Source organism: Mastigoproctus giganteus, chromosome 3, assembly GCF_048544385.1.
Source record: "Mastigoproctus giganteus isolate SK-2022 chromosome 3, ASM4854438v1, whole genome shotgun sequence".
NCBI classification, from domain to species: Eukaryota; Metazoa; Arthropoda; class Arachnida; order Uropygi; family Thelyphonidae; genus Mastigoproctus; species Mastigoproctus giganteus.
Genome location: NC_143577.1, coordinates 108,739,633 through 108,767,545, shown reverse-complemented (window position 1 = coordinate 108,767,545; position 27,913 = coordinate 108,739,633). Strand labels below are relative to the sequence as shown.

Below are 27,913 nucleotides of genomic sequence, written 5' to 3'. Positions count from 1 at the left end.
AGTTGATGGCAGCACAAGATCAAGGTGGTGGTCACCCCTGGTTGGGAGATTATTAATTAGATAGATTCATAATGGGTGAAGGTTATTTAGTGTTCTGGACTGAAGATGAACAAGTTGAAGGGAAAAGTTGAAGTCTCCACAGAAAACATGCCTTGCCAAGTGATGAAACCCATGAATGAGCCAATTAGTTATCTTATTGATGGTTTTAACATCGGGTCCTGGGGGGTTGTATATAACTGCATTATCAATGCGAGCAGATTTAAATTGGCATGATGCAATTAGCCCTTCGAACTTAGTGGAATGGCTTTTGTAATTCTTAGTAAAAAGTATGTGTGGTGTTTTATAGAAGAGTCCTACTCCACCTCCCCTTTTGTCCTGTCGGGAGCAGAGAATCATGTTATAGTCAGCCGACGCTGCATATTGAAAATCCTCTTTATTTCAGTCAAACCAGGTTTCTGTTATGCAGAGCACATCAAAATTATGTGACAGTAATAGTTCTTTTACAGTTTCAAGCTTGTTATGGGTGCTATGGTGTATACACTCTGATAGAATATATACAGAGGCTATTTTGCCTGGGGATCTTCCTTGGTACCCTCTGCCTCTGTGGTCTTTTTCTGTCTGTTCTGGAGATGTCTCTTTGAGATATCCTAACATGAATTGTTGTGAATTGGCTTCCATTCATGATTTCTGCACTGAGTCAGCTAGTGGGGTTGACTGGACCCTGGCCCCCTTATCTTATTGTTGGATTCCTTATTATTTTTATCAACTCTGTTCATTGTTCTGTTCACAGATACACTATTAATGGTTACCTGTTGTGTATCTTCTTATTAATAAATTTTAAAAAATGTGTTTGCACATATACATTTACATATGCTTGTGCGCAATATTCTCTGGCATATGTATTTAAGTATGCGCACATATGCATACTTAAATACATTTACGTATGCGTGTTCGCATACCCATACAGATATAAGCAGTGCAGAATAATATGCACATGGATATAAGAATTTCAGAATTGGAATTTGGGGAATACAATGTGTACAGAAAGGATAGTCAGGACAGGAAGGGAGGAGGGGTTATACTGTTAGTTAAGAAACACAGCATAAAATCTTAGGAAATGCATCCAATTGACATTGGTGGACAATGTAATGTTGAGTCAGTGTGGTGTGACAAAAGCACTGGGAAAGGAAAAATGAGAGTAGGTGTGTGTTATAGGCCTAATGAATCTGATAAGTATAATGAACAATTGTGCAGCGAAGTAGAGTGGGCCAGTAAATCAGATTGTGTTATAATGGTGGATTTTTACTTCCCAGATATTAACTGGAACTTGTGGGTCAGTCACTCTCACACTAGCAAGATTTTGTGGATTTATTGGATGACTGTTTTCTTCAACATGTCCGAGAGGCAACCAGAGAGAGTAATACTCTTGATCTGATTATCAGCAGTGATTCTTCATGCATTAAGAATCTGCAGATAAAGGAACCACTAGGTGGCAGTTGTCACAGTGTACTGATGTGGGATTGATTTAAAAATGTAACTACCATCAGGAGTAGGGGGAAGAGTTTTTGTTTTCGTAAAGGTGACTACAGTGGTCTCAGAGAGTTTTTAAATTCTATACAGTGGGATCAACTAATGTTACCAACGGTGAATTCTAAATAGGAGGCCTTCAGGAAATTAATCTTGAAGGGTACTAATCTTTTCATACCAACTAAGAAATACTGTTCAAGGTTTAGGCCTAAATGGATATCAGATGAATTAATGCGGCTTGTGGCAGAAAAGAAAAATACATGGGATGCATATAAATTATCAGGCGACACAGAAGCCTATGGTAGATATAACCTAGTCTGTAATCAAAGAAGTCACAAAGAAGGTTAGGCAAGCAAAGGCAGATTACCAGAAATCAGTGGCAAAGGATGTAAAGAAAAACAGCAAGTACTTTACTTATGTAAACTCTAGAAGGAAGTGGATGAATCAGATTGGTCCACTTGATGTTGTTGGTTCGACTGTTGATAATCCCGCTCTGATAGCTGACCAGCAAATAAGTATTTTGCATCTAAATTCACACATGAGGAGTTATTAAGGGAGGATAATGCCAGAAGTTTATCAAACTGTAACAGGGTACTTAATGATTTTGAAATAACTGAGAGCAAAGTGGAGGAGAAATTGTTGAAGTTAAACATAAGAAAGGCACTTGGGGTGGATGGGATCTATTCAGTTATATTAAAGGAGGCGGTAAAGGATGGGATGCTAATTGGATTCTTCCTCATGCTCTGATTACTCACCTGAGGGGGCATAAATTCAAATTGAGGAAAGACAATTGTAGAATAGATGTGCAGAAATTTGCCTTCAGCTAGTGGGTGGTTGATAGTTGGAACAAACTTCCATCTGTCGTAGAGGTCAGCAACTTAAATAAGTTCAAGGCAGGACTAGACAAACATTTGGAGTGAATGAATGTGTGAAATGGGAAGGGTGATTTTTTTTTTGGCTGATGCTATATAAGCTTGCTTTCTTGCATCATATGCCCTACTAATGCTAATGCCTGTGCATTTAGTATGCATTTACATATATGAATTTATATATACGTGTGTGCATACGTAAAACATTTACAAATGCGTGTGCACTTACATAATACATTTACAAATGTGCATGCATTTACATAATACATTTATGAATGCGTGTACATTTACTTAATACATTTACAAATGTGCATTCATTTATGTAATACATTTACAAATGCATGTGCATTTACTTAATACATTTACAAATGTGCATGCATTTACTTAATACATTTACAAATGTGCATGCATTTACATAATACATTTACGAAGGCGTGTGGATTTACGTAATACATTTATGAACGCGCGTGTGTATATGCATTAAGTATGCATCTGTGCATACACAAATTCAAGCAGGAGTGCCACAAGGTCTTGTCTGGCATATGTATTTGAGTATGCATGTGCATTTAGTATGCACTCTCACATATGCATTTACGTATGCACGTTCAATGCATTTATGTATGCATGTATGCATATCTATTTATGTATGCACGTGCACATGTGTTTTAGGAATGTGCATTCACATATACATTTACATATTCACATACACATATACATTTAAGTATGTGTGTGCACATATGCAAATACAAGCATATACAAATGTACTCATACAGATATATTCTTTTACATATGCATAACCAAATACAAGCAAATAGAAATGTGCTCATACGCAAATACAAGCAGGTGTGCCACAAGGCCTTGTCTGGCATATATATTTAAGCATATGCACATGAATATACCAGATATGTAAATGCAGTTACTTGTGCATGTGAATTTATGTATGCATGTGCACATATACACATATTTATGCACTAGCACATATGTATTTACGTGTGCATGCGCATATTAATTTCAGTATGCACATGCATACATGAATTTATGTATGCATCGCATACACATTTACCTATGCACATGTGTATTTATGTATGTGCGTATGCATTTCTGACCATCTTAGAAGTCTATCCAAGTTGTCCTGAAGTTAATCATGGTGCTAATCATTTACCACTCTCCCAATCTCTCTCTCACTCTTATTATTCATTCATTAATCATTAACTCAGAAGTTTGATCATTCACTCATTAATCATTAAAACAGAAGTTTGCCTTTAGGCAGCGGGTGATTTATTGGTGGAACAGACTTCCATCTTTTGTTGTGGAAGTTGATAGCCTAAATAAATTTAAGGCTGAGCTGGACAGGCATTTGGAATGAATGGAGAGGTGAGATGGGAAGGGGGTTCTTTTTGGCTGATGCTGCATAAGCTTGCTTTATTGCATCGTATGCCTCTACTAATGCTAATGCTAACTCCTATTATCTGCAAATTTTCACATCTCCAAATCAGCTCTAAATCAGTATTGGATATCAACTGGTATCCAAACAGAAATTCACAGGCAGAAAAATGTTAAGTAAGCTAATTAAAAGCAGCATACTATACTGGTAAACAAGTCACTTGCTGTATTTTAATATGAAATGTGTATTTTGCCATGAAATTTAATTTATAGTTCCGTATTGACTTAAAAAAAACTCCTGCTTGTTCTCAAAGACCTGTTTTCCTCCAGTTTTTTGGGAAGCACTCCTGAATTTTTTATGAAAACGTTCTTTTTTTTCCTGTTTTGGCCCAAATAACCTTATTTTCCTGCTTATCTCTTCTCCAACTCTTTGAAATTCAATTTTTGGCAGTTATGCATGTACTATATGTACTATCTAATACTACACTTGTACTATTTAATACTATCTTGTAATTAATAACAAAAAAGATATAGCAGGAGGCAGGAGATGTGATTAAGTGTTGGATTGGAAGTGGAGTCCACCAATTATCAGTGTGATCTGCCTGGGACCACTGTTTATCATTTTCATAAATGACATTGTCAAAGGGATGGTGGGGATGATGTGAAAATTTGCAGATGATGTAAAGATTGGGAGAGTGGTTAATGATTAGAACCATGCAATGTTCCTTCAGGGCAACTTGGATAGACTTCTAGGATGGTCAGAAGGTGGCAGCTGTGTTTTAATGTATGGTCTTATACTTGAGGAATAGCAGCCATAAAATACTTATACATTTGGTGGTGTTGAATTAAAAACAGTAGAGGAAGAAAGAGGTTTGGGAGTTATGATATGGTTAGATGTGAAGTTCTCTGAGCAGTTAATGTAGCAAAGAAAACCCATGGCACCCTATATAACTGATTTATCAAAGAATTGCTTGTAATGATAGCAAGGTTATAATCCTACTGTATAAGGCATTTGTTAGACTGCATTTGGAATATTGTGTCCAAGTTGCTTCCTTGCTTCACCTAAAAAAGAAAAGACACTGAGCTTCTTGAAAGGGTCCAAAGATAGGCAACCCACTTGGTGAGATCAAGAGCACTACCATTGAGAAAAGAGTTTGTTTTTAATTTTTTTATTTTTATTATTTATATATATATGTCTTTATTTTTATTATTATTTTGTTGTTTGTTTTTATTTATTATTTTATTTAAATTTATTTATTGTTATATTTAAATGTATTAATTATTATTATTTTAATTTATTTTTTAGTTTTTATTATTATTTTATTTTTTAATTTTGGAAGGTAGAGTGAATCCATCCATTCCAAGGAAGCTATCTGCCTATATAAGGTAGATGGCTTCCTTGCACTTTGTGTCTAATTCTAATGCTAACTCCAAATTAATGACAAAAAAGTTAATGACAAAAAATGTTTAAAAGATCTGCACTATTGCAGCTCCTTTCAACAATAGAACAAAAATAGATTTCAACAAAACTCTCTTTGAACCAATTCTAGCAATTGCAATTTCTAATAAGTCAGTGCTCTCTTTATGAAAGATATAGAGCCATGCTGTAACATACAGGGAATTTGCATTCTAATTAACCCATGTCCAAAAATTGCTCAGAAATATCCATTTGTTAGATCCCATTCAAGAATAGTGGGGAGTGACCAGTGGTGTAACTATTCCAATGCGGTGCATTGGGGCCCACGACCAAAAACGGGGTCTACTGCCCTCCTACCTGAAACAGAAAAAAAATTTAATTGAATAAAAGTTTTTTAGTTATATTTATGATAACATTTACTATGTATACGAACAATAATTTCTTTCACATGAAACATGTTTGTTGTTGTTAGCTAGCTGCACATCACAAGCGAAACTGCATTGAATACAGGTGAAATGGAATTAGCATAGCTGCTGCTTCCAGGGCAATTTTTAAGGATTTTTTATTTTTATCAAAGCAGATATTTTTGGGGGATGTGCACACTAAACTTTGCATTGGGACCCACTTTTTCTAGTTACGACACTGGCAGTGACAATGCTGATAATTCAATTTAGTCAGCACGAGAACTACCACATAATAAACTGACTCTAACATAATAATGTAATTTATCTTTGCAGTTGAATGTTATTATTGAAATATTTTCATTTTAGGAATAAGAATTTTTAATTTAATTTAGATTAATTTTTAAGGATTGTTACTCTGCAACAAAAACTCATATAAAATTAATTTATGAGATGAGTTTCAAGAATGATTAATTTCAGGTTTCACAGCCAAAGTGTATTATATTTATGGTCAATTTTAAATGTCTGCATTATTCACTTCATGTAGAGAAATTGAATTAACTGTTTATAATTTTTTTTGTCTAGGTGTAAGGACCAACACAGAATTAAATGCCGAATTGCTAACTCTTCAAGCATCTGATCCTGATTCTTCATCTGGTCCAATAATATATAATGTCAAAAATATTACATTTTTCAGGGTATGGAATATTATTTTAATTTTATTTTTAGAAAATAACATCTAAATATTGTAATTATTTTAATTAAATATTAAATAATATAAATAAATAAATAAATAAATATTTGTTTAAAAAATTGGGAGTGTCAAATAAAAGAGTCCTTAGCTTAATACACTTGAACTATAGTCAGTCAACCTTGGGGTATGTTCAATGTCAGATCATGTTATTTTTAAAACCATGGGTGGTACCTTGTACTGTGAGAGGCAAACAGACCTTTACTAAAGTTAAATAAAGATTTTAATAACATATTTTCTCTGTTTACCTTTATTTTATATTTAAGAAAAAAACTTGTACTATATTTATAGCATTAATTTTTAATGATATGTATGTTATTAACACTTTTACTAACAAGCATATTATATAGCATTTCTAAGATGTTTTTTTTTTTTTTTTTTTATGAAAACCCCAAACATGAGAGGTATTAGAACCTATCGTACTTAGTACCATGCTTGGGTTGGAGGTAGAGAAGAGAAAGAAGATATTTGTTGACATTAGACTTGAACTTCTGTAGACTGTAATTTTCAGGAAATACATACGAAGGAAGGTTGTTCCAGAAAACTTCAGTTGAATGAATAAACGAGGAAGATGAAAAGTTGGCTCTGTGAGTTTGAAGTTGGACAGTAAATGGATGCTGGCTGGTGGTGGCACGTGGTCGGACTGTTTTGAAAGAGGGAGCGGGAATTATACAAGCCAATTCAGAAGAACAGTCTCCATGGAAGTATCTGTAGAAAAGGCTTGCAGCAGAAACAGTACATCTATGAGACAGCAAGAGAGACTCTGTTAGGGAGGAGTCATTAATTAACTTAACTGCCCTCTCCTGAATGGAATCTAGAAGACTGAGAAAGGTTTTGGGGGGCACCGCCCCATATGTGGGAACAATATTCCATGGTAGGGCAGATTTGCAATGTGTCACCAAAGATAAGCATAGGAGCAGAAGAATTCTTTTACAAGATATAAGACAAGACTGAGTTTTAGAAGGATTGAAATCAACTAAGTTGTCTTTGCCCCACTGGAGAATTACCTGGAGATCGGCATTTAAGGAATTGGTAGGGGATATTCGAGAAGTAGAAGTGGATTAAGCAGGGCAAGTTTTCTCAAAATGGAAAGTGGAATGCAATGTGCTATCATCAGCAAAACTATGGATAGGATTTCCTGTCAATGGAAGAAGGGCATTAATGGAAAAGTTAGAAGACAGAGTGCCATCTACCATCACCCTCAGTGAGCGATCAGAGAGAAAACTGGATAACTAATTACAAAAAACAGTTGGCAAACCATTAGATGGAAGCTTGTTTAGGAGAACTTTATGCCAAACACGATGGAAAGCTTTTGAGATGTCAAGAGCAACTGCTTGTGTTTCTCCAAACTTTTCTTTCCATAAATGGATAACATAAGCCAGAATTTAACCAGTGGATCGACACTGATGGAATCCATACTGGTGATCATTGATTATAATTAAGAGTTGGCAGTTAATTGATTTCTCCATTACTTTACAAAGAGTAGAAGTAATTGCAATAGGATGATAATTGGATGGGAGAGATTTGTCACCCTTTTTAGGAACTGGCTGGATATGAGCAAATTTCCAAGCAGAAGGAAAAACACCTTTGGAATAAGAAAGTGAAAAAAGGCGGCAAAGAACACAAGTAAGTTCAGGAGCACAGGTTTTGAGAACAAGTGGAGAAATACCATCAGGACCTGGAACTTTCTTTGCATCAAGATTTGTCAAAATCCTTCTGACATCCTTTTGATGGAAGACCAAAGGAGGCATTGAATTGAAGATGTTGGGTATGGTGGGAGGTGTTTTACCAATAATTGATACAGTAGTTGGAAGAAACATGGGATGCTAACAGGTTAGCTTTATCCTCGACTGAAGTGACAACAGAACCATCTGGTTTTGACAGAGGTGGGAACAGAGATGGGCAAAAGTTGTGGCCAATAGCTTTGGTAAGAGACCAGAATGCTCGGCTACCATTAGGGCAAGAAGCAAGTTTTCTACTCTTAGCCTCTTCAAAATCTAGTTTGGACTGATTAATAACCGCTTTACAATTGTTGCAAGCTTTGGTGTAAACAGAAAATGAATCTGAAGATTTGTAAACAAGCCAATTACGATATGCAATGTTCTTCTCTTGAATAGCCTTAGCACTATTGGAAAACCAAGGTTTAGATAAAGGACGAGATTTTAAAGTGGAGTGTGGAATAAAGGATTGCATTCCTATAAGAATAATTTCACTGACATGATCTAAGCATTTGACATCAGAAGTTTTGAAACAGTAATCTGACCAAGGTAAATAAGAAAAGAAATCTCGCAGATGATCCCATTTTGCATTCTTGTAATGCCAAACAACACGAGGTTGGGAATAGCCATGAGATAAAGGTTCTATTGGAGAAGAGACAATCACCAAGTTGTGATCTGAGGTGCCTAAAGGACCACTCACTTCGACCGTGTACTTAGAAGGGTTGTTTGTGAGACAAAGATCAAGCGTATTGACTGCATAGTTAAGATTGTCTGGGATTCTTGTAGGTAAATGAACAATCTGTGCAAGGTCATTAGTAATTGCAGAAGCCTCAGAATCTCAACTAGCTGGTTCGGTGTGACTAGAAAATGGAAGCCAGCTGGAGTTGTGAACATTAAAATCACCAAGAAAAATTACCTCACTGTTAGGAAAGTTGGACTGGAGAAAGTCAAGTTACAAAGAGAGGAAGTCAAAGAGATTCAAGTGATTAGTGGAGTTGGGAGAACGGTAGAGACAACAGATGAATTTGACACAATGAGGTAGAGAGATTTTAAGCCAGAGAAGTTCGAAACGAGGAGATTCCAAATTACCAAATCTCTGACAGGGAATATCGGATCGGACATATGCACAAGTACCACCTTTAAGGTGAAAGGAATCATACAGCGAATAATTTGGGCAACTGAGATGAGCAGTGGTCGAATCAACCGATAACTGAGATTCTGTCAAAAAAAAAGTACATGGGGTTTGGCAGACTGCAAGTGAAAATGGACATCATTGAGATTAGAATTGAGACCATGTATATTTGTGAAATGAACTAGGAATTTTTTTGGAGGTTTAGATCTTTTTGCATATAAGTTTACTGTATTAGTTTGCCAATTCATGGTGTATTCAATTGTAAGAAAAAGTAGGGGGGGACATGCTGTATGAAGTAATGAAATTTTTGGATATGGCATACACATGGTAAGAATATACCCAGATCCTTGACATAACGTGGCCTCGACAATGCCCCTCCAGTCACTATCTGGCAGTGTAGAGGTAGCAAGATTATACACTAGCTGATCCGGAAGCCTCCTAAAGAGTTACCAATAGGTTCAGTCCGGTGTACTAACTAGTGGCTGGCCTGCGAATACTGTTTTAGAACTGTACCTTTGAAATGTAAGGAAGATTGAATTTCACCATGATGTTCACCATAGCCTCAAAAGTCAACAGTCATACTGCATGATGGAAGAGATGGGGAAGGGTTGACTGGAACCTAGCTGTGGAGCCTAAACATGGGTTCCACCACTTCAAACCTCCAATAAGCAAAGTGGTGGTATTTCACCGGTTGATGAGAGTCATCTACCACCTAGTATTGCCTGGTAACACAGAGGGGTGGCATTCCTCCATGTGGTGTGGGCACCAAACCCCAATCCCTGCTTATGTTGGTTCACATCTGGGTGGTCACCCATAGTGTGCATATGCATGGAGGTTATACCCAGGGTTACTAAAGTCCCACCATCGTGAAGGTGCAAGCAGAGAATTTGGCTGTTACAGAACGTCCGGACTTTGCCAAAATTGGGTCCCCTTGACTTGAATGTCAGCCAAATATCAGTTCCATCAGCATTAATTTTATTACTGTATTGTGTATTGGCATCATTCCCTTTTTTTTTTTTTTTTTTTGGCTTAGGTACCAAGTAATCACTGTGAATTTATTGATACATTAATCACTTGATTTGTTTTCTAGTGCAACTCGTAGTTTCCTTGTTTCTCTGCCAGTTATAAATCTTTCTTTTAAGTAGCTCTGCTTTCTTAAAAGTACTAAAAGGAGAGCCCACAAAAAAGGAAAATACCATCTTTTATTTAAATTAGTTCAATTAACCATATTAACTTTTACGCTTGGCCACCAAGGGGTGCTGTTCCTGCCTTCCTTCCTGTGGCTGGGCCAGTAATCTGGATGGAAAAGTTAATCTTTCACAACCAAAAAAGGAGCTAATGTGGATTACCAAGAGAGTTATCCATCACTTGAGCTTCCAGGTTGTTTCTACAGAGACTTATCAACCAACTAATAATTAACTCAGAGTCAAGTTAATCAAAAAAGACTCCATTCTGGAGACTTTTAGCTTCATCAATTTTTCTTCCACTTCTCAATAACAATATTATTTAGCTCCCAGTTATAACTTCGTGTGCTTCTGCTGTTCCCATTGCCGCCTCCGTAGCCAGGTGGGAAGGAGCAGCAGTGCGTAGCACACGCTTCTTGATTAGACTGGGGTTCGAGCCCGTCACCACCAAATACGGAGGATGCGGAAAGGTCAGGAAATGACCACCGCATATCCCGGAGCAATTATAGCCTTAGTTGCTAATGCTCCTAAAAACCAAATAACAACAAGCTGTTCCCATTCCTAAAAACTTCATGTGTGAATGTAGGTGCAAAATATTTATTTAGTTTGTCAACAGCCTGAATAGGATCAATAGTTATGCTTTTCAGATCTAGTCAGCCAATGTTGTTTGTCCCTTTCCTTCTAGTGTTAACATATGGAAAGGATTCTTTGCTACCTTTCAATGCATCCCTAGCCAAGGAATTTTCATAACCTCCATTAGCTCATCTGATCCCCATCACCAAGTGAACGGACTGCAGACTAGTTTCTGCTTACTCTAGGATACCATATCCCCTGCTAATTTATAAGCATCCCATGCATTTTTATTCTCTGCCACTAGTCTCATCAGTTCATCTCACATATATTTAAGTCTAGACATTTAAAATATTTCTCTGTTGATATAAAAAGCTTAATAGCTTCTGTTAATTCTCTGAATACTTTGCATTTAGAATTTGCAGTTGGCAATATCATCAGTTGGTCCCAATAAATGGCATTTAAAAACTGTCTAAGATGAATGTAGGGCCACTTGATATTAATGGTTAACAGATGATGACCCTTCTCAGGTTGCTGACAAATTGAATAGGTTTTTGCATCTACATTCACAAATGAGGAATTCTTTAGGGGAGGATATGTCAGAGGTTTATCAAACTCCAACGGGGAGCTATATGACTTTGTGATAACTGAAAGGAAAGTGGAAGAGAAATTGTTGAAGTCAAACATAAGAAAAGAACCTAGAGTGGATGAGATCTGTCCAATTATATTAAGGGAGGCAGCAAAGGAGATAAACAAACCATTAGCAATAATTATGAGAGCATCCTTGGATTCATGGACTGGAGATGTGTAAACATCTCCAGTCCATGAATCCATATTTTCCATATTTAATTAACAAGCACAGGTCAATGTTGAAAAACAGTCGCAAGCTAGAGTTGAATTTGAAAGTGTCTGCAATTCTGCCCAGACACAATAGGAGGGAGTATATGATGAGGGCCTTGTCAATCATTCGGCCCTGGAGAGATTGTGCAAGGCTCATGGGGTAGAATTTTTTTCAGCATGGTCTGTGTTTGCTGACAGGAGAGACTGCTTCTACAGGGATGGAATACACTTAAATTGAAAGGATGCAAGAATATTTGCTGATGCTATCGAGGCAGTGTTAGGTGGGTCGGAAAACTGCTAGTTTGGGGGGATACAAAGACTAATAGTTTAACAGTAACTTGAGGGGATTGACAGACTAAAAGATTAACAGTAGCCGCAAGCAGAGGTGAAAGTGATTCTTGCCTGCTTCTATTGTAATGAGCAGCAGCCCAGAGAGCAAGTTGCTGGGGATTTCAAGAGCTGCTGGGAGACATCATGCAAGTAAATACATGGGCCGTGTTAGGGTAACTAAGAGTAAGAACAAGTGATGTATATTTGCATGTACACTAATGCTAAAGGTATAGTAAATAAAATTGATGAATTTGAAGTTCTGATCAAGGCATCTAAGGCAGATATTGTTGGGATATCAGAGACATGGTGTCACACAGATATAAGCAGTGCAAAATTGGAATTTGAGGAGTACAATGTGTACAAAAAGGATAGACAGGGTAGGAAAGGAGGAGAGGTTATGGTGTTAGTTAAGAAACATGTAAAATCTAAGGAAGTGCATCCAGTTGACATGAGAGGACAATGTAATGTTGAGTCAGTTTAGTGTGACATAAACGCTGGTAAAGGGTAAATGAGAGTAGGAGTGTGTTATAGGCCTAATGACTCTGAAGAGTACAACAAACAATTGCGCAGAGAAATAGAGTGGGCCCGTAAATCGGAATGGCTTGTAATGGGGGGGGGGGATTTTAGCTTTCCAGATATTGACTGAATCTCGCAAGACTAGCAAGACTTTTGTGGATTTATTGGAGAATTGTTTACTACAGCAACATTTTCAAGGGGCAATCAGACGGGGTAATACTCTTGATCTGACTGATTATTAGCAGTAATGACTCGTGCATTAGGATTTTGCAGATAAAGGAACCACTAGGTGACAGTGATCAGTCTGCTGTGTAGGATTTTACTTAAAGATATAACTACCATCAAGTAATCAATGTAAAGGGAAGGGTTTTTGTTTTTGTGAAGGTGACATACAGTGGGCCCAGGCAGTTTTTGAATTTAATACAGTGGGATCGAGTGATAATGTTAAAAACAGTGAATTCTGAATTAATTCAGCGAATTAATCTGGGAAGCTACTAGGCTTTTCAAGCCAACTAAGAAATACTGTTCAAGATTTAGGCCTAAATGGATGAACTAATGAGGCTCATGGCAGAGAAGAAAAATGTGTGGGATGCATATAGGCATTATATCTGCCATAGGCAAATATAAATTAGTCTGTGATCAAGTCACAAAGGGGGTTAGGCAAGTGAAGGCTGATGAAGAGAAATCCTTGGCAAAGGATGCAAAGAAAAACAACAAACACTTCCTTACTTATATAAACTGTAGAAGGAAGGGGATGAACCAGATAGGTCCACTTATGTTGGTGGTTCAACTGTCGATGATCCCACTCAGATCGCTGACAAACTGAATGAGTATTTTGCATTAAATTCACACATGAGGTATTCTGTAAGGAAACGAAGGACAGAAGTTTACTAAACTCTAACAGGGAGCTAAATGATTTTGTAATAATGGAGACCAAAGTGGAGGAGAAATTGTTTAATTTAGACATAAAAAAAGGCATCTGGAGCAGATAGAATCTATCCAGTTATATTGAAGCAGGCAGTGAGGGAAGTAAGAAACTCCTTAGATTCAGGGGAGGTCCCCATGGACTGGTGATGTGTAAATGTATCCCCAATTTACAAAGGGTGTTCAAAGGGTGACACTAATAATTATTGACCTGTTAGTTTAACTTCTGTTCCTGGAAAAATAATGGAGTTACTGGTTAAAGAAGTGATGCAGGACAAGACTGCAGTAATAGTTCAGAAACATCATGGGTTTATTAAGGGCAAGTCTTGTCTGACCAGTTTTATTGGATACAACGATGTGGCCACAAAGGAACTGGATGCAAAAAATAATTTTGAGGAATTTTGATATCATATACTTGGATTTCAGGAAAGATTTTGATTCTGTTGCACACGGAACACTGCTGTACAAATTGGAGAAGTATGATATTAAGGATAAGTTGCTACAGTGGATAAAAGGGTGGTTGAGTGGGAGAAGACAGTGATAATCATGGACGCTGCTCTACGTGGACTGATTTTATTAGTGGAGTTCTCCCAGGGTTCAGTGCGGGCCCATTGTTGTTTTGTGTATTTATCAATGATATCGATGAAGATATATCAGGCTTAATGTCCAAGTTTGCAAATGATACAAAGGTTGGCGGCGTTGTTAATGACAGTAAAGCAGTATGCTACTGCAATAAAATCTAGAAAGTTAGGTAGAAGGGCTGAAAAGTGGCAACTGAAGTTTAACATTGACAAATGCAAAGTACTGCATATGGGTAGCAGTAACCCCAGAGAAACGTACCGACTGTGTGCTGCTACACTCAATGAGGTGGAGAATGAAAAATAACTGGAGGTAATTGTGCAGTCAGATATGAAGTTCTCTGAGTAGTGTAGACAGGCTGCAGGTCATGGAGTTTTGTCAATGATATATAGGAATTTTGCTAGCAGAGACAAGGAGGTGATTATCCCTTTGTATAAGGCAATGGTAGACCACACCTTGAGTACTGCGTATTGGTCTGGAGGCCTCATTTTAGGAAGGACATTGAGTTGCTTGAATGAGTACCAAGAAAGGCAGCAAGATTGGTGAGAGGAACAAAGGGGTTCTCTTACCAACAGAGGCTTAAATTCTGTAAGTTGCAGCATCTGGAGACTAGATACCTGTGAGGTGATCTGATTGAGGTTTACAAGGTCTTGAATAGTTTGATCAGGCTCAATGCTGATGGGATACTTCCACTTGCTGAGATTAAGAACCTGAGGGGGCACAGATTCAACTTGAGCAAAGACAGTTGTAGAATAGATGTGTCCAAATTTGCCTTTAGCGTTGGGTAGTTGATTGCTGGAACAGACTATCATCTGTTGTTGTGGAAGTTGATAGCTTAATTAAATTTAAGGCTGAACTAGACAAACAGTTGGAGTGACCAGATGGGTAAAATGGGAAGGTTTTTTTTTTTTTTTTTTTTTGGCTGATTCTCTTTAAGCTTGCTTTCTTGCATCATATGCCCGAACTAAGTAATGCTAATGCTAACATCCCCAATTCATAAAGGGGAATCAGATGGAGACATGAGTAATTACAGACCTGTTAGTTTAACATCTGTTCCAGGGAAAATAATGAAGTCACTGGTTAAAGAAGTACTGCAGGATCATCTAGACAAGACTGCAGTTATAGTTCAGACACAGCATGGGTTTGTTAAGGGGAAGTCTTGTCTGACCAATTTGATTGGATACTAATGAAGTAATGCAGAACCATCTGAATAGAATGCAATTATACTGCTGTCACAGCATGGATTGTTAACGGTGGCCTTGGTTAACCAATCTGGTAGGTTACTATGATACAGTGACCAGGGAACTGTTTGCAAAAAATAATTTTGATATCATATACTTGGATTTCAGGAAGGCTTTTGATAGTCTTGCACATAAAAGACTGCTGTACAAACTGGAGCAATGTGGCCTTAAGGGCAAGTTACTGCTCTGTGAAGAAAGGGATGGTTAAGCGTAAGAAGACAGAGAGTGGTTATCGATGGATCCTGCTGTTCAAGGACTAATGTTATTAGTGGAGTACACCCAGGGTTCAGTGCTGGGCCGATTGTTGTTTTCAGAATTTTTGTATACTATTATTATTAGCCATATAGTGCAAGGAAGCCTGGGGCTTATGCTGCACGAGCCAAAAAAATTTCCATATTACCCTGAGAGAGAGAGAGAGAGAGAGAGAGAGAGAGAGAGAGAGAGAGAGAGAGAGAGAGAGAGAGAGAGAAAGTAGACAGGAATCACCAAGAAAGGGAAGAATGATGATATCCAGCTGAGGACCCTGGGTGTGCCAAGCCCATACTCACCAGATGTGAGGCCCTTATTATTATTATTATGGTGCAAGGAAGCCTGAGGCTTATGCTGCACCAGCCAAAAAATTTGAGTACCCTGAGAGAGAGAGAGAGAGAGAGAGAGAGAGAGAGAGAGAGAGAGAGAGAGAGAGAGAGAGAGAGAAGTAGGAGGGAATCACCAAAAAAGAGAAGAATGATAATATCCAGCTCAGGACCCTGGGTGTGCCAGGCCCATAATCATCAGATGTGAGCCTCTGAGGTTATTTTCTGATTTACTATTCCATTCTGTGTAGGTGTGTGTGTGTTCATTATACTCTTCACAGTCTTATGGTCTATAGCATACTCCTGCTCTCATTTTAGTTTTCCCAGTGCTAACTCCAGGCTGACTCAACATTGCACTTGCCACCCACATCATTCAAGTGCACAGTCTTAACCAATGGTTTTACTGTTTCCCTCCTTCTGTCCTGCCTGTCTCTCCTGTACACATTGTACTTACCATATTGAAATCCCGCAAATTGCTTATGTCTAAGTGGCATTATGCTTCTGATATCCTTATTTTGTCCGCATTTGATACCTTAATCAGTGCTTCCAATTCATCAGTTGTTTACTATGCTCCTAGCATTAGTGTACAAGAAAGCATATGTTTGCTTGTCCCTTGAGGAACCCCAGCTGTCCTTCTAATCTCTGATAGCTCTCTTTTCATGTTGCTGTTTTTCCCGGTAGAAACAGTTCAAGAATCACTCTTGCCTCTGCTGTTAACCTCTGAGTCTGTTATATTCCATAGTCTAGTACAGGAAGTATAGGACTAAGTGGGGGATGATGGATTCATAATTCATATCAAAATCAATGCCCGAGTACAGTAAACACTTTCATAGATACAGAAGTTACACACGCTAGTATGGAATCAATGTGGTGTGAGTTAGTTGTGTGCAAAGGTATAATTGGAGTGGTGGTAATCCACAGGCCAAGAGATTTGAAGATTTGATGAATATCTCTGAATATCTTATGGGTAATTTCAATTTTCATTTAATTGATTGGAGCAAGTGTGGGGGAAACTCACCACAGGAAACAAATTTTTTTAAATCAAATACATGATTGTTATTTGTAACAGTATGTTAGGGAAAATACTAGGAGTGAGAACATTCTAGGCCCTGTCATTGTCTAAGGGGTAATCATGGAATTATAAGTCAGATGATGTGGAGTGAGGTATCAATCAGTCGTTCAAGCCAAACAAAAGGCATTTTAATTTCAGGAAAGGTGAGTACAACAGATTAACATGTTTTCTGCATTTGACACATGTAAACATTGAACAGTACTTCAAGTGCTATGCTGTAATACATATGAGCATTATGGCACAGCATCAAATGTATTATTGTATATAGGTAGTCATTATTGAGGATTTTATATACAAGTGTTGTAAAAGTGAAGATTCATGAAATGAAATGCTTGATTCTGCCAGCATACTGATCGAACTCTGGGCTATTAGCATCAGAAATTAATTTTTTTTTTTTTTTTTTTTTTTATAGCTTTGTACACATTTTTCTTTCTTTTCTCTTTTGTGTTGAGGTTATTTTATGTATGTAAAATAAATTTTTGATAAAATTAGAGTTTTGTTCTGATTTACATCTTAGTTGAAAAGTAAATGTTACCTTTTAGCTATGAATTCCAGACTTTTTACTTTTCAGCCATTATTTATGAATTTTTAGAATGTTCAGAATTTTGGAATATTGTTATTTATCAACATTCTGAAAATTATGGCATGCTGAATATGTCCCCTTAAGTACAGGTAGCAGCAGTATTATGGTGCTGTATGTCCTCTATCAAATGGGGAGGTAGCACACAGGACCAAATACATTTAAATTATGTTATACACAGATGCCATGAATGCATATATACTATTAAGAAAAAAATACCATGAAGAGGATGCGAAGATGGTTGAATAATGATCTAGCCAGTTTAATAGAGCAGAAAAGTATAGCATGGGAAAGTTACAGAGTGATGAAAAGTACTGAAACTTACAACAACTACAAGTTGATCATAACAGTACTACAGAAAAAAGGTTAGGCTAGCAAAGGCAGATTATGAGAAATCACTGGCTAAGAGGACAAAGAATGGTGACAAAGAGTTTTCCCCATTTATGAATCCAAAAAAGAAAAGAACAAATTATAGTGAACCCTTGTGGATGTAGGAAAGTCTTATCTAACCCAGCTGATGTTGTGGATGGATTGAACAGGTATTTTGCATTGATTTTACAAACAAAAGACCCTTCATGGCAAGGAGAAACTGTGTGAGTGAAGCTGGGAAACATGAGATTATCAATACTGAAATTTTAGAAGATTACTTATTAGAAAAGCTTTAGAACCTAACAGTGAGATGGCATATACCCAGTAATTTTGAGGTAGGGAGCAAGAGAGTGCATTTAACCATTAAGGCTAATTATAAGGATATTACTGGATTCAGGAGAAATTCCTTGGATTGGAGAAGTGCCAATATATAACTATTGCAAGTACATAAAGGCAGTTCTAAGAGTGAAGTGGGTAACTTCTGATTGGTCAATCTGACTTTAGTGATAGTGAAGATTATGAAGCAGTGATCAAGGTCTAGTGTAGGATTGTTTAAGCAGAAATGGAATGCTTAAAGAAATGCAGCATGATTTTGTACAGAGAAAATCATGTTTAACCAATGTTCCCGGTTAGCTATTTTGACAGAGTCAGGCATGAGCTCAATATAGGAAATTATTTTGACATTATTTACTTTGATTTCAGCAAAGTATTTGACTCAGTCTTACTTGAGAGGTTACTGTATAAGCGGGAGCATGTTAGATTCACAGGGAAAATCCTTATATGGATTGCAGGGTGGCTGCTGGGTAGGAGGCAGAGGGTTGTGATTAATGGTTACTCTTCAGAATGGCCTAATCTAATCTTAGAAGCAGAGTACTCAAGGACTAGTACTGGGAGCACTATGGTTCTTGATTGTCTTAAATGATATTGACAAAGAGATACAGAATGTATCTCTATCTCTTCTGTTAAAATTACAGATGACGTCAAGATTGGCAGAGTAGTTATGATGAATATCAAGCAGTGCTTCTTCAGGATGGTCAGAAAAGTAGTAGTAGCTGTTAATAATGACTGAAAAGTAAAAGTCTGGAATTCATAGCTAAAAGGTAACATTTACTTTTCAACTAAGATGTAAATATAGTAGCTATGTTTTAATGAAATAGAATGCAAGGTCTTGCACTTGGGGAACAGCAACCCTAGAATTTATGATATGGTGAGACATGAAGTTATCTGATCAGTGTAGATAGGTGGCAAGTAAGGTTCATGGTGTCCTATCAGTGATTTAATGAACATATCTTGTAGAGGTAGAGAGCTCATAATCCAACTGTATAAGGCAATTGTAAGATTGCATTTGGAATAATGTAGTCAAGTAGGGAGATTGCATCGAAGAAAAGACATTGAGCTATTTGAGTGGGTCCAAAGATGAACAATGTACCTGGTGAGATCAGCAAAAAAGGTGTCCATATGAGGAATGACTTTAAATATGTGGGCTACAGAGCTTGATAAGTAGGCACCTTAGAGAAGATGTGATTGAAGTATATAAGACTTAGAAAGAAGAAAGTAAAATGAATGGGGATAAAATTTTTACTGTTATAAATGATTCCAAAACTAGAGCCATAAATTCAAATTACAAGGGAGGAGGTTTAGACTGGATTATAGAAAGTTTTCTTGTAGCCAGCAAGTTGTTAATTACTGGAATAAGTTGTCTCCATGTATGGTTGAGACTGAGCTTGGGGAAAATTCAAAGCTCAACCGGAAAGGTACCTTAAAGTAATGTAATGTAATACAGGTATTTTATAATGTAATGTAATACAGGTATGTAATATAATGTAATACAGGTATTTTATTTTATTTTATTTTATTTATGATCATTTTTTTTTAAAATTAATTATACTACATGTAATACTAAATACTAATATTTTCTGCTTTCCACTGCATCCTACAAATCTTTGATGGGATGATGCAGTGGAAAGGGAGTTTGGCAGCCAGGGGAGGATATGAAATGCTTGTACTTGATCTTTGAACCATTTCTGCACAATGCAGGCCTTGCAACACCAGATATTGTCTTGTTAAAAGAGTTCAGTGCCATCTGCAAATGTAATCATCACATAGGGCAAAACTTGGTCTGAAACAATGCCAAGGTAGGATCTGGCAGTGTGTGTGTGTGTGTGTGTGTGTTCAATGGGGATGAGGGGGACCCAGTAACCATGAGCCCCCCCCCCCCAAAAAAAAAACCATGCTACCATTACTGCCAGCCTGTTTTCATCCAACCATGCAGTCTGGTTGCAGCTGTTCACCTGCTTGCCATCGAATATGTACCTATCCATTGGCATGTTGGAGGTAGAATCTTGATTTATCAGACCAGATGATTTTTCCAGTCATCCAATGTCCAGGAACAGTGCTGCTATGTCCTGTGCAGTTGGAGGTGTCGATGGCAGTCAATCAGTATAGGCAATCACCTACTTTGTAGGCCTATCCGCAAGAGTGTCCATTGAATGGTGTGTTCAGAAACATTTCTCTGTGTGCTCTGGTTATAGTTTGCTATTAATTGGGGGATCATGAGCCATCTGTTGTCCTGGACAGTATGTGCCAATTGCAGTACACTTTGACTGTAAACTAGTGACACATTGGGTGGTTATGTGTCCCTCTTTGGCCCATTCTTGCTACACCTCCGCTACAGTGACCCTTGAACAGCCAATACCTGCATTTGCTGAGATGTTGGCCCCTCACCTTTCTAGCATCACAAATCATTCCCCATTCAAACTCCATCAGGTCCTTCTCTTTCCTTCCTGCACTAGCTTCATACTGATGAATTGACAGGCACTACTTGTGATGTTTCTCTTAGGTTCTGTGGAATGCATCCATTTGTGGAGACAGAAGTAGTCATAATGTTTGGCCACTTCTGTAATGTTTTCATAATGTTTTACAAAATGTATAAAAAGTCAGTGTATATGGTTTGCAAGTTTTGTATTTATATTACAAATCTAGCACTATTTTAGGATAAAATTTCTTTATACTGGAGTTATCATAACCAGAATTTGAACAATAATAATAAAAATAATTTATATACAAGGGCTATTCAATAAAGAATGATCATAATTTTTCATGAACAACCATACTGTTAGCTATTTCTAGCTGAGCTATGAAATTTAGACCAAACCAAGCTGCATCACATAGCAACTGCACAGCTGACTTATGTGCATGGTGTGACCTTGGTGGTCAGTCAGTTATGCCTGTTCAGTTTCACCTACATAACAATGGGTGTGACAAGCAAGAGACAGTGTGCTGCTCTCCAATTTTGTTTTCACTCAAAGGAACATCAGCTGAAACATATGATATATTAAAAGAGGCTTATAGTGCATCTATGCTTCCATATAGCCCAGCTTTCAGGTGGTTTAAAATGTTTAAAGATGGACATGGACATGATTAAATCAAACAAAATCTGTGGTCCTGGAGCTCCAACCACTGCTGTCACCATAGAAACCATAAACACTGCTTCTGTAATTGTGAGAGAAGATCATTGTACAATAGTAAGGCAACTGGCAAAGATGTTGAGAATATAAGTAGGTGATATGCATGCTATTCTCCATGACCATTTGCACATGACATGTGTTTGTGCATGTTGGGTTCCAAGACTACTGGCGTCTCCATAGCCAGGTGGGCAGGAGCAGCAGTCTAATCAAGAAGCACATGCTTCTTGATTAGACTGGGGTTCAAGCCCATGACCACCAAATACGGAGGATGCGGAAAGGTCAGGGAATGAGCACTGCATATCCCCGGAGCAATATGGCCTTAGTTGCTAATGCTCCTAAAAACAAAAAACCAAACAAAGACTACTCGCACCTAAGCAACAGATGGTTACTGAAGATGATGAGGTTCTGCACAAAGTAATAACAGCGGATGAGATATGGCTTCATCATTTCAACCCAGAGAGAAGCAACAAAGCTGTGCTTAGAAGGCTATGTCATTGCCAACACACACAAAAAAAAGCAGACATTGTGGCTACTGCAGGAAATGTTATGGTCATCTCTTTTTTTGATGTTCAAAGAATGGTTTACCAGCACATTGTGGCACATTATACGAGTGTTACAGGATCTTACTACTGAATGGTACTGCACACTTTTCAGCATCACATTCATCATAAATGACCACATCTGTACACAGTTGACCTTGCACACCCTGCAATTTTTTTTTATTTACAAAGTTAAAGAAGGAGCTGCGAGGAAAACATTTTCACTTGTCAGAAGACGTTGTAAAGACATCGGAGGCGATTCTCAAACATGTCGAAAAATGGCTTCCCCCATATATTTGAAGAATGGCAGAAACATTGGAGTAAGTGCATTTCATCAAATGGGGACTATTTTGAAAAGGACCATCAACATGTGGATTATTAATTAAGGTATGCTTATTAAGGTGTGGAAAAGAAATTATGATCAACAACCCTTATGATCTTTATTCAACAACCCTTGTACATGGGCCATTAGCATTACTGATTGAATGTCTTCTGTTCATTAGACCAAATTTGAAATATTCAAGTGTTAATATATATTACAGCCATCCACTAATGAAGTACTGTATTCAACTGATGCATTTGTAATTGATTCTAAATCTGGAGTCCTTACCAGTAATCATGCTTTTGGAAGTTATGTTAATGGATATTTTCACATTGTCATTGAAGCAAAGAGTTCTCTAACTAGCAAAACTTCAGCATTGGCACATATTAAGGTAAGCTGTTTCAATTTTGTTAATTTCCCTATTGTTTTAAGAATAAGTTTCTCTCCTTTTCTTAAATTTGTAATCCCCTATTCACAAATGGTATCAAAGGGTGACATGAATAATTACAGACCTGTTAGCCTAACTTCTGTTCCAGGGAAAATAATGGTGTCACTGGTTAAAGAAGTAATGCAGGACCATCTAGACAGATGGCAGTTATACTTCAGTCACAGCATAAGTTTGTTAAGGGGAGATCTTTTCTGACCAATTTGATTGCATACTATAACGCAGTGACAAAAAAAATTGGAGTATTATTATCAGTGCTTTTTTTGGGATGGTACTCAACAGTATGGTGTACCGGCACCTTTACTAGAGATGTGTGACATTTGGATGCAATGCCCTTCGAAATTTGTAATATGCCGTCAATTTTTTTTCACATGTTTACCTACTATTCAAATAAGCTTAAAATTATTTAACTAAATTTGAGTTTTTTACTGTCTATTGTTAAGTTATTTTCTATATAAAACTGTATAACCATTTTTATAATTCTAAATTACTCAGTTGGACCTCTGTTTAACGAAGTCCTTTTATAGTGAATTATTTTGAATTCCCCTTGGAAGTTACATTTAAAATAGTTTCCGTTAAGGCCGCCTCCGTAGCCAGGTGGGCAGGAGCAGCAGTGCGTAGCACACGCTTCTTGATTAGATCGGGGTTCGCGCCTGTGACCACCAAATACGGAGGATGTGGAAAGGTTAGGGAATGACCACCGCATATCCCCAGAGCAATATGGCCTTAGTTGCTAATGCTCCTAAAAACCAAATAACAAACAGTTTCCGTTGAGCGAAGAAAATTTTCATATAGTGAATGGATTAGGAGAGAATTAACTTGGTATGCACTGTTCGCGTTTCTGGCCTTCAGGCAATTTAGGCAGTTAGTGCTGCTGCACAAATTAAGAGAGCTAAAGCATTCTACAACTTAATGGTACCTGGTAAAACCTATCAGACCACCTGCACCACATACAGAGGAGTCACGCTAGCACTAGTCAAGAGTGAGCAGATCAAGGTGTATTCCCAATGGGCTCTGGCCCACCTTCTACCGCAGTAGTGTCCAACCTTTTCCCGTACAGGGGCCATATTCAAAAAAAATTCAAAGTTAGATTTCTTTAGTGTGTTACATTTTCTATATCTTGTTGCATGTAAAAGTAAAATTGAAAATATTCAAAAATTTTATTAAGTACAATACACAATTACATTTACTGAACAAAACATTTAATGAGAAATTTTTTTTGATAATTAACAAAATTTGAAATGCTGTTTTAGTTCACCTTCCTCGTGGGCCGTAGGTTGGACATCTTTGTGAATCAACTGTGAATCAACTGTTTGAGAATTAGAAAAGAGATTTTCTTTTACCCCGACAAATAATCATCTGTTGTTTCATGGAAGTGCATTATCCACATTTTCCATAAATTTTCCCTATCTCTGTTTATATGGTCACAGTACCTGAATATCCGAATGACACCGTCATTTTGGACAGTTTCAAAAAAAAGAAAAGAAAAAAATTCAAATTTAAGAACTATGACAATAATGATGACGAGAGAAGGAAAATGAGGACAACAAAGGTAATCCTTCTAAACATGAATTGTTGGCATTTGGTGAAAATGAAGTTAAAAAATTGTCAATTAGGTTACAGTTAAATGAAAGAGATGCAATTCGTGGATACCTAATTGATAAGAAGGTTTCGGAAGAATTGAAGTATTTGATGACGCTTTGAGTATGATACCAATTTCATCGAGTGAATGTGAACGAGGATTTTCACAAATGAATCTGATCGCCAGCCCAACCAGTGCTTCGTTGATGACAAAAATAGTTTCTTCACTACTGTTTCTTAAAATTGTAGGCCCACCACTGACCCGCTTCTATCCAGCAAAATATGTTGATTTGTGGCTGCTTCGGAAACATCATTCAGCAATGACACACAAAGAGGAAGAAAAGAAGTCAGCATAGGACAGGGGTTGACAGCCTGCGGCTCGAGTTGCATGCAGCAGCTCTTTTAACATGTAACTGCGGCTCTTTAACTTTACAGCTCACATGAAGCACAATTTGAAATGGAGTTAAGAGGACTTAAAAATCAAGGACATGTGGAGTGCAAGACTAAATGCTTTAAAACTGAAATTGAGGATTTGGAGAGGCAAAAGGCTGCCCTTGCAATTCTACACAAATGGACGGTGATAGATGAGTTTAAAATGCAGACCAAATTGTGTTCGATGCATGGAGTAGCTTGCCGAATCCATATATAAATTTGAAAATATTTGCGTTTGGACTTCTCTCAGTTTTTGGTTCGACATATTTCTGCGAGCAAATATTTTTGAATATGAACTATATTAAAAATAAATCAAGAAACCGTTGTCTGAACAATGCGAGTATATTTGAAGCTCAGCATGTTTAATTACGACATGCACGAATGATGTTGAGAGACTCGCTCAGGAAGTTCATCAGCAAAAGTCATATTAATTTGTACCTAATTGAATGTTTGTTACATTTTTTCAGTATTAATAAATAATATTTCAAAATATATATTTTTTTAATAAACACCTTCCCATTCTATTCCATTTCTCAAAAAACTCTCGCCCCAACCCCCCCTCCTCCCAGCTTGAACTGAGGTGTGGCTCTTCAGATTCTCTCTCTCTTTTTTTTAATTAGATCAAAAATGGCTCTTCACTCAAAAAGGTTGCCGACCCCTGGCATAGGGTTTCAGATGAGAACTTAATAAAAATTTGGAATATTCTACAAAAACTTTATTATGAAATTATTTTTTACTTATTTTACTCACATTTTACTTATTTTTTTTATAGACTTGAATAATAAATTTATTCTTAATAAACTGTGTTAATATACTTAATTTGTTGTTCTTATTCTAAAAACATTACTACTAAAGTAACAATATCAGGAAAAAAAAATGTTTTGAATGCTTTTTATATCCTTTCAATTTTTCCTGATAGCAAAGAATCAGTACTGGGACCTATTTTTTTACAAAAAAAGGACTGGTTATTATCAATGGGCACTGCTCTTCGTGGACCAATGTTGTTAGTGGAGTCCCTGTGGGACTCCACTCACAACAATGTTGATTTCTGGCCATTGATTTCTGTATTTATTAATGAAATTGACGATGGTCATAGGTGTTTAATGACAGTAATCAGGATATATTGCTGCAACAAGATCAAGAAAATTAGGCCGATGGACTGAGAAATGGCAATTGAAGTTTAAAATTGACACCTTTCATGTGTCAATGAAACTGCTTCTACTGCTACTCACCACTATGTGGGTGGGTAGCAGTAATCCCAGAATAATGTATCAGCTATGTGGTACTACACTCAGGGTAGTGAAAAATGAAAAGAACATGAGAGTAATTGTGCAGTCTGATATGAAGTTCCCCGAGCACTGCAGATTTATGCCAGGAACAGCTTATTGGGTTTCGTCAATGATATGCAGAAATTCTTCCTGAAGGAATAAGGAGATAATTATTCTAATGTATAAAGCATTCGGCCTTATCTTGAGTACTGCGTACAGGTCTACAAGCTTCATTTTAGGAAGGATGTGGCTCTGTTGGAATAGGTACAGAGAAGAGCAGCAAGATTAATGAGAGGAATAAAACTGTGCACTTACCAGAAGGGCTTCGGTTCTTCAAATTGAATCATCTTGAATCTAGGCACCTGCAACTATATATGATTGAGATGCTTAAGGCTTTGAATGGATGAAATAAGCTTGATACTCGTGGAATCCCTCTTCTTGCTCAGACTATGCACATGAGGGGGCATAAATTAAAATTGAGAAAGGATATTTGCAGGATAGATGCATGGAAGTTTGCCTTCAGCTAATGGGTTGATTGCTGGAACAAGCTTCCATCCAGTTGATTGCTGGAACAAGCTTCCATCCATTGTTGGAGTGGGTAGTTTGAATAAATTGAAGGAAGAACTAGACAAACTAATGGAGGGGATGGATAGGTGAAATGGGATTTTTTTTTTTTTTAGCTGATGCTATATATGTTTGTTTATTTGCATCATTTGCCTCTATTCATACTAATACTAATACCAAGCAAATCAGACACTGCTGGCACCTCCGTAGCCAGGTGGGCAGGAGCAGCAGTGTGTAGCACACGCTTCTTGATTAAACCGGGGTTCGAGCCCATGACCACCAAATACAGAGGATGCAGAAAGGTCAGGGAATGACCACCACATATCTCCTGAGCAATATGGCCTTAGTTGCTAATGCTCCTTAAAACCAGATAACAACAACAGACACTGTCTTCCAAACATTTGCTGCAGAGACATTTGACAATCAATAGTACATTTAAAGTAATTTAAAAATATAGTACATTTATGAAAATTTAAAGAATTATTATTTATAAAAATATTTGGCACAACTCTATAAACAGAAAACTAAGTATAGAATTTGATCAACAATATTTCAACATCCATAAAGAGACAGTAGAGGAAGAAGAAGAAGACCTCAAAAAAAGAAAAGAAAGATCTAGACAAGAACACAGCCAACCCTTCACCTCCCCACTGCCACTGGTATAACTACAACCTAGGAAGTTTTTGGGAGCAAGGCTTAGCTAACCATTTTGAAAAATCAACCGTGAGGTACATTTGAAGTACAAGAAGCATTTGGCTCCAGGATAACCGGAGCCCAATGCTTCTTGTACTTCAAACCTGGCAACCTACCATTGGCCAATCAATAAGATGTAAAATTTCAGACCCAGGCCTAACATAGGTATAAAATAAGCTGTTAATAGGTAAGCTGGATTCTTATTTACTTTTGCCTATATGTGTATAAAATTTATAAATTATAGATAGTTGGATGTTTGTAGTAATGCATAATTAATAGTAACAATTTGTTTTTCTTACCTTTAGTAAAGCCAAGTATGGTCTGATGATGTATTCTGGCAAGGGGTTCCTGACATGTTACCTAATTTTATAGTACCTTTAGTCTATAAGGCTAAATAAACTAAATTTAAAAATAAAAATAATAAACAAAAACGCACCTGTATAATAGTAGTTATTTAGAGAGAAAAAATTTCTTGTCTACTATTACCATAAAGCCATATTGCAAAATTTTAATTCATTTAAGTCAAGCAGATAATAGCCAGTATTAAATGGGATTGTAGTAGTTGCAGTGATTTGAGAGAGGTGAAAGTGGTGGGGGGAGGGGGAATCTGGCATATTGAGTGTT

At 37.2% G+C, this 27,913-nt stretch overlaps 1 protein-coding gene across 6 annotated transcripts in view; it reads left to right on the top strand.

Moving 5' to 3' along the window:
* Cad74A (cadherin 74A) overlaps nt 1-27,913 on the top strand; it is a 748,720-nt gene that overhangs the window by 589,412 nt on the left and 131,395 nt on the right. For all 6 annotated transcript variants that reach the window (XR_016546733.1, XM_090369392.1, XM_090369388.1 and 3 more), the window contains 2 exons: nt 6,183-6,295; nt 22,527-22,697. Coding sequence is in view for 5 of the 6 variants with exons in the window: in XM_090369392.1 (XP_090225518.1) it covers nt 6,183-6,295; nt 22,527-22,697 (284 nt within the window). In the remaining variant the exon portion in view is untranslated. The remainder of the gene's footprint in view (nt 1-6,182; nt 6,296-22,526; nt 22,698-27,913) is intronic.